The sequence below is a fragment of the Cryptotermes secundus genome, unplaced genomic scaffold, assembly GCF_002891405.2.
Source record: "Cryptotermes secundus unplaced genomic scaffold, Csec_1.0 scaffold235, whole genome shotgun sequence".
Taxonomy (NCBI): Eukaryota; Metazoa; Arthropoda; class Insecta; order Blattodea; family Kalotermitidae; genus Cryptotermes; species Cryptotermes secundus.
This window is the reverse complement of record NW_019723301.1, coordinates 1,042,899-1,057,217: the sequence shown is the minus strand read 5'-3', so window position 1 is coordinate 1,057,217 and position 14,319 is coordinate 1,042,899. Positions and strand designations below refer to the sequence as shown.

At 37.2% G+C, this 14,319-nt stretch overlaps 1 protein-coding gene across 3 annotated transcripts in view; it reads right to left on the bottom strand.

The window, feature by feature from the left end:
• LOC111861705 (lysophospholipid acyltransferase 5) overlaps positions 1-12,410 on the bottom strand; it is a 55,440-nt gene extending 43,030 nt beyond the window's left edge. For all 3 annotated transcript variants that reach the window (XR_002842295.2, XM_033750431.1, XM_023846484.2), the window contains exons 1-5: positions 12,280-12,410; positions 12,001-12,105; positions 10,464-10,586; positions 1,625-1,740; positions 1,025-1,189 (exon numbers count right to left, since the gene is read on the bottom strand). Coding sequence is in view for 2 of the 3 variants with exons in the window: in XM_033750431.1 (XP_033606322.1) it covers positions 1,025-1,189; positions 1,625-1,740; positions 10,464-10,586; positions 12,001-12,105; positions 12,280-12,382 (612 nt within the window). In the remaining variant the exon portion in view is untranslated. The remainder of the gene's footprint in view (positions 1-1,024; positions 1,190-1,624; positions 1,741-10,463; positions 10,587-12,000; positions 12,106-12,279) is intronic.
• Positions 12,411-14,319: the final 1,909 nt, after the last annotated feature.

Genomic DNA, 14,319 nt, shown 5'->3' with positions numbered 1-14,319 from the left:
TGGTTTAACTCACTGATCGACATGTGGCACTTATGCCTTGCATGGTACATTCTGACCCTAATGACAGTACACGCATACTATTCAAGATACAACAAAATGTGATTTCTCTTTTAAAATGTAAATATTTCTTGCATTTCACAATAGTCTGATTTAAAGAAAGCATACTAACACACCTGATTAAGTGGTACACCATATTATTGTACTACAGCATCCAGTTGCATGCCACTTGCTTTCACTTCTCATTTCACTGTCTTACATGCAACTTAAAATCTTAAAATTCACTTTGAATTTTAAATCACTGGTGCACTACATGCTTTGACCTACATAGCCATCATCAGGTGCTTTGAAACTTATTTTGGAAACTGCTGCACTCCTATCAATGTATGCAATTCTGAATTTCACCTTCTTTTTATGGGCCCATGTATCGTGCATTTGTGGTGCTGGGTGATTCTTCTTATGTGTAATTTGTACATATAATTTGATGGAAGCGCAGCAGTTTAAATCATCAATTTCATACCACCTGATGATGACCATATCGTGTAGTGCACCAGCGCTTTAAAATTAAAGGTGAATTTTATGATTTTAAGTTGTGTGTGAGAAGGTGAAATAAAAAGTACACCATATTTTTGGCCTGGAGAAAGTGGCAAAGACAAAAGACAAAGCTTTTGGACTGAATGTAGCAAGAATTACCCAAATTCAATCTCCTCTTAATTTTCTCCTGAATCAGATTTTGATTTGCTACTGTTGGTCCCAAATATTTGAAGTGTGCCACATTTTCAGAGCACCAGTTATTTATCTTCACGACATGATTTTACTCTCCATTCTTGTGATGAGACAGCAACATATACTTAGTTTTCTCTGCATTTACTTCTAGACCAACATCCTTACTACAGTCAATTAAAGTTTCTGTGTTTTTCAACAAGTTCTGACTACCACTGAAATATACAAGTTACTCTACTGTTTACTGAACAAGCCTTACACAATTAATTTAAAAGCAACAACTAATATAGGAATACTGTTATACCTCTGTCCCATGTCTGTAAATTCCAGCAACAAAGTCTTGATATCTTTTCATGGGAAACTGTGGGCCAACCAGGAAACTAGCTGGAAAATATGTGTATCCAGCAACCTCAAGCAAAGATGGTATTTTGGACAGCGCTGTCTTCTTCTGTTCTTGGGACAGTTCCTCCTGAATACAAAACAACTTTGTATGTGACAGTAGTTCTGTTTGTGTGCGCCCATATGCAGGAATAACAGCACATAAAAATACAGTGTCTATTAAACAACAATATTACATAACAAGATAATTATATTAGACATTAAGAGGTTTTTATTAGGCAAGTGCAAGAATTATTTTTCCAGTTCAGGATTAGTTAAAGAAGTGAATATGTAAACATTTTGGGAATGTTTGCCTCAACTGGTAATCTGGAGAACAGTAAAATGTGAGAATTAATGCAACGGTTATAATTACTTGTAGACACGTACCTGTTAAGAGTTCAATATATCCAATTACCAATCCAAACCTCAATTTATAGTCAATCCATCATATGACAACATGCATTAATGTGGGTTTGAATGTTCTACTGGGCAAATATGCTTCTTAGATAAGAACTATAAAACTTACATCCAGCTTCTTCCCATCAAAGAGATCAAATGCTAAGCCAATTAATCGTAGTGTGAGGACACACTGTGGCATACTCCATTTAATATCATATGTTTCTGTGCCAGTCATATAATAACCTGAAATCAGACATTACATGTACAATGAAATTCATACCTTGCTACAATTCATTATAATATAGTGGGGACTGATGTCCACACTGATGGTGACTCCACCTTATCACAGCGGTGGGGTTTGAGTACTCCTGAGACCCTGAGAGCTATGCCAGCAGTAGCATACGTACTAGTAAGGTCACCCATGCTGGACAGCTGAATCGGTAGGAGCCAGACGAAGAGGGATACCCTAGTCCTCCAGGTTGGGGGTTGGGCGTGAGGCTAACAACCTCACACCATAAAAAATAAATTGTTCAGAAAACAGATAATCAGCCTCAGATTGATGGACTGAACAGAAACTGACATCAGCGAAGGATGGGGAGGAAAGATGAAGAATAGAGAAGAATAGAGGCAGATTGTTCAGGAGGCAAAGGCTCACCCTGAACTGTAGCACCAAGGGGAAGGAAGGAAAGAAGGGGACTTATCCACTCTGGTGTAGTGCCTGATATGATATAATCTCATGATACAGAATTCACACACAATGTTACAACATACCCTCACTTGAGTTTCCATATTAGAATAAGTTGAAATGATCAGTGGCGGGGGCCAGCAAGGTATTCATCTAATGTCCAACTTACAAATGATACAAAATTACCAAAAATATTAATACAGAAATGTTACCTGAGGTCCATACATTGATAAATTTGCTTAAATTCCTGTTCCTATTGAACATTTAAAAAGTAAATTTACCAATCAATCATATATTACACTACAAGCAAAAACAATGTACAGGCTATTTAGGCATTCACACCTACAAAAATATCCCTGATAAAATTTTGAGTGACACAGTTTTCACAGAAAAAGTTATTGAAGTTTAACACAATGTAGTGAAACTGTGTGGATATCCACACCTACAGAATCCACTATGCAGTTCCTGGATAAACACATGGAGAAAAATTTTCTTGATAAACTTTTGACCAACATGATTGAAAACATGATTATGGGCACAAACACCATGCTGCCGCATCACATCCAACATTAATCTTGTTTCTCGTGTAAATTACGTGTCATCAAAATTATATCAAGGGTTATCTTCTTCTCTATGTTCACCTAGGAACTTCAAGTTTTAGGCCACTGGCACAAATATCCAGATATTCTATACATATAAAGTGAATCTTTAATGTCTGGCACATTTTTCATAGCCTTGGCTTTGTAAGTGTGATGTATTTCAAGCTGTATCTATGTCCATAGCAAAAGCAAAAAATTAAACTAAAACAGAAGAGAGTGATTATCATCTGACAAAGACAGGATCAAGAATACTGACACACCACAGTAGTTTTGAAGTCATCACAATAAACAACAATTCTTCACCTATGTTCTATGTTTAAACACAATTCACAGAATAAAGCATAGCAGAACTAAAAAAAAAAACAGTAAAATAAATACAACAGCAGTATAGAATAATTAAAGTTATAAACTTCAAAATGCAGAGCAAAATGTCTTCAGTGGATACTAGATGACACTGTGCAGCACTTTCAGCTCTAATTAAAATTTATTTTATTTTAGTTTTATATTATTTACATGCACAGGACTGAATAGTAAACTTCAAATATGGCTCAAAAGGTTCCACATGCTGAAAAAGAAAGTGGCAAGAGCTTGAGCCTAATTTTGATCATGTGGCTCTTTGTGAAATATTTTAACAAAGCCTTTTGGCAATTACACAAAAAGGATGCCAAGAAACTAAATTTTAAATTGACCAACTTATTTTTCAGTTCTTTTTTGTATGTGGTGTTGTATGAGACACATTAAAAATTATGGCTGCCTTACTGTGTCCCTCGTAACAAATGCCATTTATATGAATGACTTCTCATGCACAGTAGGTATTTCATTACATGCTCCTATAGCTTTAACATCAAAGAGCTCTGCAGTCTGCAAACAGAGTATTTATGGATTTTTAAACAATTAGAGGAATAAACAGTGACTATTTTCCTAAAGAGCATTAAATAATATTTGTAATGGGAAAACTGTGTTTTCAGTGAGGTAGGAACAGAATATTAAGTACATGAAATGCATCCATAGAATTTGCAGATACATCATCTATAACAGTTATAAGACAGAAAGTTATTACAAATATTGCAGAGAGAGAAGTATGGCATATGCTTATAAATGAAAACATAAGAAATTCTGCACATTAACTCTAGCCAATGGGTATTTATTTATTAGCTTTACTATTTTGGGATTAAACTATACAGCAAATTACCTCTCAAAATGAAATGTTTATTCACTAACAGAAAATAATTTAAATTGCCAAGGAAAGAATTTGTTTGATTTACACCTACTTCTCAGCTGAAGCACTTATATTACTAATATATGATTAACAGACTACAGTAATGTGTCTTACTGTATATTTCATACAGTGCTGTGTTTCTGTGTGCGCGTCTGCATGTGGGTGTGTCAATTTGGGCAATACATATGTAAGCTACTTGGGACAAGTAGCCTTAAGGAGGGAGAGCAGTGATGCAAATGTACTTTTCAACTTTCCCTCTCTCTGATCTGCCTATGAAAGCCCAATCGACACCATGAATTACCCATAGGTATGTGATATTGGAACTTATTTGAATGGTTGATAGCTCTTCAGCTGACCAAGAAACTTCCTATTACGGAACCCAATCCCACCTGGTACTCAGTGTGAGCAGGTTCAATTAATATATTGTGGCATGTCCATTGAAGCCAGAATAGTTGAATCAAAGAAGACCCAAGTTGCTAGGTTACAGCACTGTAAACATGGGATGACACCAACAGATATGTTACTATACTGTGGCGACCATTATGCATGCAACAATAGAGGAATCGTTGGAACCAGTGTTCTCTACTGGGTCTGTGCAGAGGCTTTATAAGGAAAGCCAATTGGGGCTCTGAGTTAGTTCTGAGATAGGCAGTCTGCAGGTAGTCACATGACGTCCACTGAGTTACAGCCTAGCAACAGTTGTGTTTACAGAACTGTTCCCAAGCAATGACCGTCTCTGCTGGCTTCAGAATTCAGGCTCTCATCAGACATGCGACAATATTTTGAGTTTAGTGTGGGTTTGCCTATTTCTAAACATTGTACAACTGCTAAAGAATTATTAACAGTGTAATTATGCATGTAATTAGGTGTCACTAACTAACTTCTTGAAGCTCAGTCCTTCTTGAGAAGATGACAATTATGCAGGTACTCAAAAAACTACAAAACAATTTATGAAACCTGAAGGTTCATTACCATTTTCACGAGAGCACCCCACTGGTCCGTATCCAAAGCCAAATTGATCCAGTCCACACCAACCCATCTCCTCTCTCCAAGATCCATTTTAATATTCTTTGCCCATCTACATATTTCTCTTCCTAGTGGCCTCTTTCCCACAATATCCTTAATGAATTCCTCTTCTCCCCCATTCGTGCTACATGACCTACCCATCTCATCCTCCCTGACTTCGTCATTCTAATTACACTTGGAGAAGAGTACAAGTTATGAAGCTCCTCATTATGCAGATTTCTCCAACTTCCCATCACTTCATCTCTCTTTGGTACAGACATTTTCCTCAGCAACCTGTTCTCCAACATCCTCTGTTTCTATTTCTCCCTTAATCTCACAGGTCAACTTTCACAGCCATACAGAACCACAGGCAAAATTATAATTTTGTATACTCTAATTTTTATGTTTCTAGACAGCAGCTGAGAAGACAAAAGCTTTTGGACTGAATGTAGCAAGCATTATACAAATTCAATCTCCTCTTAATTTTCTCCTGAATCAAATTTTGATTTGCTACTGTTGGTCCCAAATATTTGAACTGTGCCACATTTTCAAAGCACCAGTTATTTATCTTCACGACATGATTTTACTCGCCATTCTGGTGATGAGACAGCAACATATACTTAGTTTTCTCTGCATTTACTTCTAGACCAACAACCTTACTACAGTCAATTAAAGTCTCTGTGTTTTTCTTTACTTATAACCCAGTAGATTCACATCATCAGTACAGACCAGCAGCTTATTTCTCCAATTTAATTTCAGTCCCACCTGGTTTTCTTGGACCTTCCTAATGGCATATTCTAAAGCAAAGTTGAAAAGCAGTGACAATAAAACATCTCGTTCTAGACCATTCTGGATAGGAAAGTATTTGTCCAGTATCTGACAAATGCAAAGGATCTGATCTGTAGTTGCTCTGTTACTTCGAAACCCACACTGATGATCCCCAATAATTTCATCTATGTATGGACTTAACCTTGGAAGAAGAATATTGGATACAACTTTGTACGAAGTTGATAGCAGTGATATCCCATAATAATTATTAGTCAGTTTTATCGCCTTTCTTGTGAACTGGTACAATAATAGACTCCTTCTACTGATCATGCAATTTTTCCTTATTCCAGATAGAATTATTGTTTCATCTCCTTTCTGAATCGGTTCTGTTGGAATTTGATCATTACCTGGCAATTTATACATTTTCAACTTTGAAATAGCAGTTTCAACCTCAAAGCACTAGGATCGGGTATTAACGGCTCAGCTGTAGGTACAGTCAACTCTCGATTATCCGGGCTAATGGTGGGGATGGAAGTCACGGTTAATCGAAAACCCGGTTAAGCCAAATTTTATTATACGGGCTGGACGACTGTGAAGGGTCGGAGTTCGAGTCCCGGTAGGGTCAAGAATTTTAACTTCTCCAAATCGTCCAGACCGGCTCTGGGGTCCATCCAACCTCCTATCCAATGGGTACCGGGGGCTCTTTCCCCGGGGGTAAAGCGGCCGGGGCGTGAAGCTGACCACTCACCTCCAACTAGTGCCGAGGTCAAGAAAATTTGGATCTATACATCCACTCCCCCACACGCCTTAATGGCGTAGGGCTTAATTCGTTGAGCAGAGGAACAACTTTACCTTTTACCTTTTAATACCTTCATAATACTATAGACCTACCTGTATTTAAATTTATTCATCCTCATTTCTATGTCATCTCATGGCCTATTTAATACTTTCTTTACATTACACTCAGTATGAATTAGTTATTTCAATCACTGTTCAACAACATCCAGCACTTTTTACGGTCACACTTAACACTTAAAATAATTTAATACTGTCTTTTGCTTTTTCGCGGCATTTTCCTTTTTACGGATATCCGTACGAAGCCTACGTAATATTAGCTTGTCACTTAATAAACTGTCCTCTTCACTCTCAAGATAGTCTAGTAAGGATTCCAAATGATTAAGCGCAGCACCATGTGATACTTTCTTACTGGCAACACTGTCCACCTCTTCCTCATTCTCACTTTCTTCCCGCTCTTCTGGCTGCACCCCCATTGAAGTTACGATTTCGTCACTGCTTAACATTTCGAAGCCCGGTTCACACGAGTCACAGTTAAACCACTCTCTTATATTTTCCTCGTTGACTTCTTCACCACCATGAACTTGGTTAGCCACTTTTGTCAATTTTATGGCTATCTCATTTTCACTGAATCCAGTGAATCCATGGATTTCGTCATCTTCATTAGTGATGAAAGGCATCAGTTTCTTCCATGAATTTTTCAATACAGATGGCTTTACTGTATCCCACGCTGTTGAAATCTCGTATATGGCATCTAATACTGAAAAGGACTTCCAGAAACACGTCAGATCATTGCCTTCATCGATGTACTTTTGTAGCAAATTTGATCTGTAGATTCTCTTCATACTTGAGATAACTCCTTGATCCATTGGTTGGATAAGTGCGGTAACATTAGCGGGAAAATATTTCACAAAAATATTTCCATCATCTGACCTCAGGAGACTTTCGTTAGGATGTGAGGGCGCATTGTCAATGAGGAGCACAGCTTTCTCAGGTAGGCCTTGGGATTTTAGATGGTCACGAACTTGAGGCACGAATTTAAAATCAAACCATTCTTTAAATATCGCTCTATTCATCCAAGCTACTTTCTGGTTAAAATAATGGATAGGCAGACTTGAAGCTACTGTTCCTTTAAAAGAGCGTGGTCTTTTCGCTTTGCCGATAACTACTGGTATTAGTTTGTGTGTTCCTGATGCATTAGAACAGCACAAGACTGTCAATCTCTCCTTACTGGATTTGTGACCTGGAGCCTGTCTTTCATTTTGAAATGCCAATGTTCTGGTTGGCAAGCATTTCCAATAAAGACCCGTTTCATCGGCATTATAGATTTGTTCTGGCAGCAGATTTTCACTTTTCACAAAACTATCAAAATTGGTGCAAAATTGATCTGATGCTGACAAGTCCCCTGACAATTTCTCACCTTGAATACTGATTTCTCGTATTCCATGACGCTGCTTGAAACGTGTTAGCCAACCGGAAGAAGCGTCAAAACTCCCTTCTAGTTCAAGTGCTTCGAAAAAATATTTAGCTTGTTTAGCACAAACTGGTCCTGTTATTGTTGTTCCCTGTGCCCTTAGTTGATTAAACCAGGTCAGCATCGCTTTGTCGAGATCATCGTATGTTGATTTCTTCATGGTTTTTCTCTTCTTCATTCCGCTTGAATTAGAAGACGAAGCAAAGGAAATTAACTCATTCTTTTGTTTTTTCAAATCACGAACAGTTTGTTCTCCAATACCGTATTGCATTGCTAATTGTTTAACTACAGCTCCTTTTTCCAGCTGATTGATAATTTCAAGTTTCTGTTGAATACTTAACACAACACGCTTCCTTTTAAACCCCGACATTTTGCTAACGCACTTGAAGATCTATATTAAGAAACTGATACTTACTTTCACAATGCACTCTCACACTGAGATGGTACCGTTAAATAACCTGGGGCGGTGTATTTGTCCTTGAAACTTTCCAAAAATTCTTGCATTCTTTCACCCCCACCCTAGAACATTGTGTTCGCATAACGGGACGAAATAATGCAGAGCTCGGTTCACACTAGTGCGAAAATAGTGTTAAACTCACCATGTGAAACAAAAGTGAATGAATATTAAACAACATATAAACTTAAAAAAAAAAGCCCCGGTTAAGCCGCAAACCGGTTAATCCGCCCCCGGATAATCGAGAGTTGACTGTATTTCTATCTGCCTAACATCACTGACCATATGTAGTACATTCAATAACTGAGAGAAGTAGTTCTTCCTCCTATTCTAAATACTGTGGGAATTTGCAAGCAGATCATCATTCTCATCCTTCACTAAGTTAATTCTAGGTTGGTAAGCCCTCCTAAAGTAATTTATTCCTCTGTACAGGTCTCTAATGTTCTTGTTCTTACTATTCGTTGCAAGCTCATCCATTTTGTCTTTCAGAAATTCCCTCTTTTTATTCTTGAAATGCCTGCTGGTTTCACGTGTTATACCGTTCAGATTATCCCCATTTACTTCATGTGGAGACTGTGACCACTGCAGTTTGGCTTGTTTCCTTTGGTCTAATAATTCTGAGCATCCTTCGAAATATGGCTTATCAGGAAAAATAAAATAAAATAAATAAACCAATGAATAAATAAAATAAAAATTAACTGTTTATTTAAGTTCCACATTAACACATTAAACAAATTTTTCTGTTATCCATTGGATACTTCATATTTCAGTTCTAATCACATAACATCTTGTAATGATCAAGAAAATATACAGGATTAGGATGAGGTATAACATAAAGTAATAAAATAATCAGTTTTTAAAATAAAATCATAATTAAAATTTTACAGAGCTAATAATATACTACAGACAATATATCACAACACATCTGTAGGCTTGAGTAGTGCACTGCTGGACAAATGGATTACATGAAGCATGTCACATATTTGCACTTGCTTATTCCTTCATTTCTGGTTTATTTAAAGACAATATTTCAGATTATACAGTTTTAAATGACAGGATTAGTGAATAAAGCAATGGAAATGCTGTGGAAGGAAGAGATCATGGCCTGATGAATAAAGAATGGAAACGCTGTGGAAGGAAGAGATCATGATGGCCTGATCTGAGATACTATCCCCACACTTATCTGGAGGAATTGGTGAAAACAACATAAAACGTGTCATGATAACTGGTACCCAAGGTGAGATTTAAATATGGGACCTCACAAATCTGAAGCAGGTGTGCTGACTGCTCAACCACAACATTTGGTATCTGCATATAGCTGTGATTTGCTTAGTGGGGGGTGGAGTCCAACTGGGTCCACTCGGCATGACGGCCACTGATTGGCCTATTGTACCTATTGATTATGATGACAGAGAATTTGGTGGAATGAAGATTGGCAGGGGAAACCAAAGTACCCAGAGAAAACCTGCCCTAGTGCCACTTTGTCCATCACAAATCCCACTTGACCAGAACAGGGATCGAACCTGGGCCGCCACAGTGGAAAGCCAGCGACTAACTGCTTGAGCTACAGCGTGGCCAATTAAGACTATATAATATCAGTACTAAGCAAAACTTATGCATTATATAATTACCAAATCAGCCACAAGGAAACTATAATCTAGTGTGGATCAGTAGAAAATTATGACGAATAAAAAGTAGTTACAACCTTCTGGACAGCCTTTCAAAATATTTTTGTTCTAATGAGAATGTACAGTATCCTTAGGAATTTTGATTAGCACAATGCCTAAGAACAGACTGACAACATATTAAATATGATGCCAGCAACATGAACGCAGCAGCAGAACCATGAAAAATTGCTGAAATTCTATTTTGCCCCTAACAAGAAAATTTCATGCAATTGTTACATGTACCATATAAATATCACACAGTGAAATTAATAACATTGTTATCATCTTCAGAAAACTCACCAGCTAGAAGATAGGCCATTGTGAATATAAAGACACATATGACAGAGATTAATGTGCCACCAATGATTCTCAAGATGCCATATACAACCAACACTGATGTGACTGAATGTAAAATCTCCCAACCTAAAATTAAAGAAGAGGTATAAACTGCCATGTCATATTTTATTCAAAATGTTATATTCAGTTTACTAAATTCCAATATCAGTTAATAATAAATTCAGTTTTACGTAGCAATGCTTGCAAGTACAGTAGAACAACAATTATCCAAATTAATTGGTGAAAAAAGTGGATCAGATAATCAGATTAGATTCTTATCCCTGAAAAAATACTACTGTAACACTATTATAATGTATAAAATTAACAGAAGTTTCCATCCAGTGCGGCAATAGAGGTCACGTCACTTTTATTATTCTTGCCTTACATGGCACTTTTCATACGGCAGGAGACACTGTTAATTAAGCTGGTTTGATGTTCACTTTCAGTTGTGTTATTCACAGATGTATGATTCGTATTATTGTCATAGGTTTTAGTTACGATGGCACTCGTTGTTGTATAAAAACATAAACATGCAGAATAATTGAGTATGCCAATAGGCTATACGCAGCATAGGAATTATCACTTTTCCCACAGTAGATTTCTTATGTTTGGTTAAAATCATGATTAAACTATTTAAAATTTAATTCAAATTGTCGTAAGTCGTTGTTGGTTGTCAATTCTTCCCATGGACAAAGGACACAGCACCCACGTAACATTATAACGCGTATAAGCCCACAGACCACCAAGAATGACGACTCCCATACACGGGAAGAATTGACAACCAACGACGACTTACGACAACTTGAATTAAATTTTAAATAGTTTAACAGTGATTAATCCAAACATAAGAAATCTACTGTGGGAAAAGTGATAATTTCTGTGCTGCGTATAGCCTATTGGCATACTCAATTATTCTGCATGTTTATACGACGAGTGCCATCGTAACTAAAACCTACAATAATACGAAACATACATCTGTGAATAACACAACTGAAAGTGAACATCAAACCAGCTTAATCAACAGTGTCTCCTGCCATATGAAAAGTGCCTCTGATGACGGTTTATTTAAACCGAAACATGTAAGGCAAGAATAATAAAAGTGATGTGACCTATATTGCCGCACTGGACGGAAACTTCTATTAATTTTCTAACTTAATAGTGCAGCAGACCAGAATGAGACAATTCAAAATAGTATTATAATGTACTTTTCTTTCAGTGGCTCTTCCAGGCCATTCAGGGCCCAGGCCTCTTATTCAGTTTCATAATCATTTTTTCACAGGTGGTAGGCCTCCTTGTTCTTGCCGCTTTACCCCAGAGAAAGAACCTCCAGTGCCCATTGAAAAAGGAGTCTAGGTGAACCCCTAAAGCCTGTCTGGACGCTGCAGTGAAGGGAAAAATCTTGCACTTCCGGGAATTGAACCAGTCGCCCGTTGCTATACCGACGATACCGACTCCCATGTGATCACCTCTAAACAAATAAAACTAAGTCCTTGATACTTACCATAATTGAAGTATCCAATACTTAAACCACTCACTACAAAAAAGAGGTGTTGATATTGAAGTTGTCCAAACAAAGTGTATCTGTGTATTAAAGCCAGTGGATAACCTGAAATTACGTTCCAAGCATTCAATTAATCCAGTGGGTACCACAGAAACTATACTCGATGCACACGAAAAACTTCAAGATAACCTCCTGTCACAAAGTTTTACTTGCAAATTACTTATACTCTACACCTATATATGATCAAATTCACATGACACTCTTGTACTTCTACATTACCTAACAGAATTGACACCAATAAACGAAGTGCTGGTTCAGGGGCTCCTAAAGAATATGCCAATTGGCTTAATACCGACCCACCAGACCTGCCGGCTCCAGCCATGTTTGCAACTCACCGTCGCTGCGGTCGATCACAGATAACAAGTCGTAATGTAATGACCGTAATGACTGATACAACTTAGCTGTGCAACTCAATGCTACTGGCTTCGTAGCCGCCGTGATTTCATGCAAGCAGTACACAGCCATCTATTTCACCTATACTAAAACTGTTACCAAATAGCCATAGTGACACTGACAAGAGCTCAATCGGTAAGAAGATTAACTACTATCCTAACCACACAACGTAGTGCATCATAATAATCATAACTCAACTGGCTTACATGTACCAAACCTTTTCTCCGCCAACAATAGCTAAATGCATGCACTGAAAACAACATGTATATTACTACTATAAAATCAAAAAGATCTAACCTATCATAAACACCAACCATATTACACCATCTAGTCTGTTTCCTGCACATGTACTTTACAGCGTTCTTCAGAATACCTTGAATTCTCATTCCACTAACTCCTCCATATGCATTTATCATCCAGAGCTAAAGTTATGCCAGGGGACGAAACTGTGTGTGTGTCATCGCCAGCTCATCTCAGGACGTTCACTTCAATGTCATTAAAAGTTAACACACACACACACACACAAAATGGGGGGGGGGAGAGAGAAAGAAAGAAAACTTTCTACATACATAAGTTTTCAGAGATTTAAATATGTGGGTGGATTTCGGAAATTTTATTTTCAAAAAGGTTTGAAAGTTTTAAAATATGTTAAGTATTTAAACATTCAACAACTTAATTCCCTCATTTTATATGAAGTGCTTTATGAAACTCTATAAACTTGCAACATTTTGCATATTCTCAAAACAAGAATGCAACATATCACCATCATTCTGCTTGCAAAAATCACTGGAATTCCATCCTTTCACATACATTTGCTGTATGTAAGGCAGCATAAATTTAGTCCCAGTTGCAGCAATCCATAATCGCAAACTATTGGATATATACTTGTCCCTATAGTGATGATTCATATTTGATAGATTACCATCTAGTTCTCTGTGTTCATACAACAGTAGCCAGTCATCTTTCCCAGCTGCTGGAACTTTTCCTTGTAAAGTGTATGTAGATCCAAAATAATAAATTGAATGTTCCTATATCCTACACATCCATTCACCCATGATCAATATTTATCTTCAGATTTGGATCAAAAGGTAACAGAAGCTGAACACTTCGGCCATAGGTCTTAAATATTTCACTAACAGGGCACTTTTTAATTCTTGGCCTGTGCAATTTTGAGGGCATATAACAGAGGTTTCTAACATTTCATATGAAAAGGAGTACGTCTTTCTGCCAACCACTCTTTTCTTTTTTCTTCAGTTAGTGAGTGGATGGGTTGACCTAGAGGAAGTAGTAGTCGTGCTCTATCAGAACAAGGTGGTTAAGTCACAATATTTAAAATTATTACAGAATTTGGAATTAGTTTCTTTTTCATACATTTATCATAATTATTTTTATTCACCAGAGAACGTCACTCACCTGTATTCTGTACTAACTTTCATGCAAGCAAAACATTCATCCATTTTCCTCTCCCGACATGAATTATAATGCCATTTTGGTCTTTAAATAAAAATGCCAATAAGCCCTCACTGCCGTCATCACTTAGGACTTGTTCTTCATATGTGAAGACCTTACGTATAACACACAAACAATACTCCTGCCTTCTTTCTTAAATTGATTAAAGCCCTCAAGTGTGAAATTCGCTTCTCCTGTGTGCCATGGCTTTCTGTTAGAACCATCCTGTTGTTAACGTCATCAACTCACCACAAATTTTAGTTATCCATTCTATTTTCCTGTAAAACTTCTTTGCTTGGACCAACACTTCAGCTGTAGTCATAGTCAGTCACATAGTCTTCAGTTTGAACACACACTGATTTGAGGGAATCCAGCAATAAATCAGAATTCTCTTGATAATATTTAAAAAAGAATTTG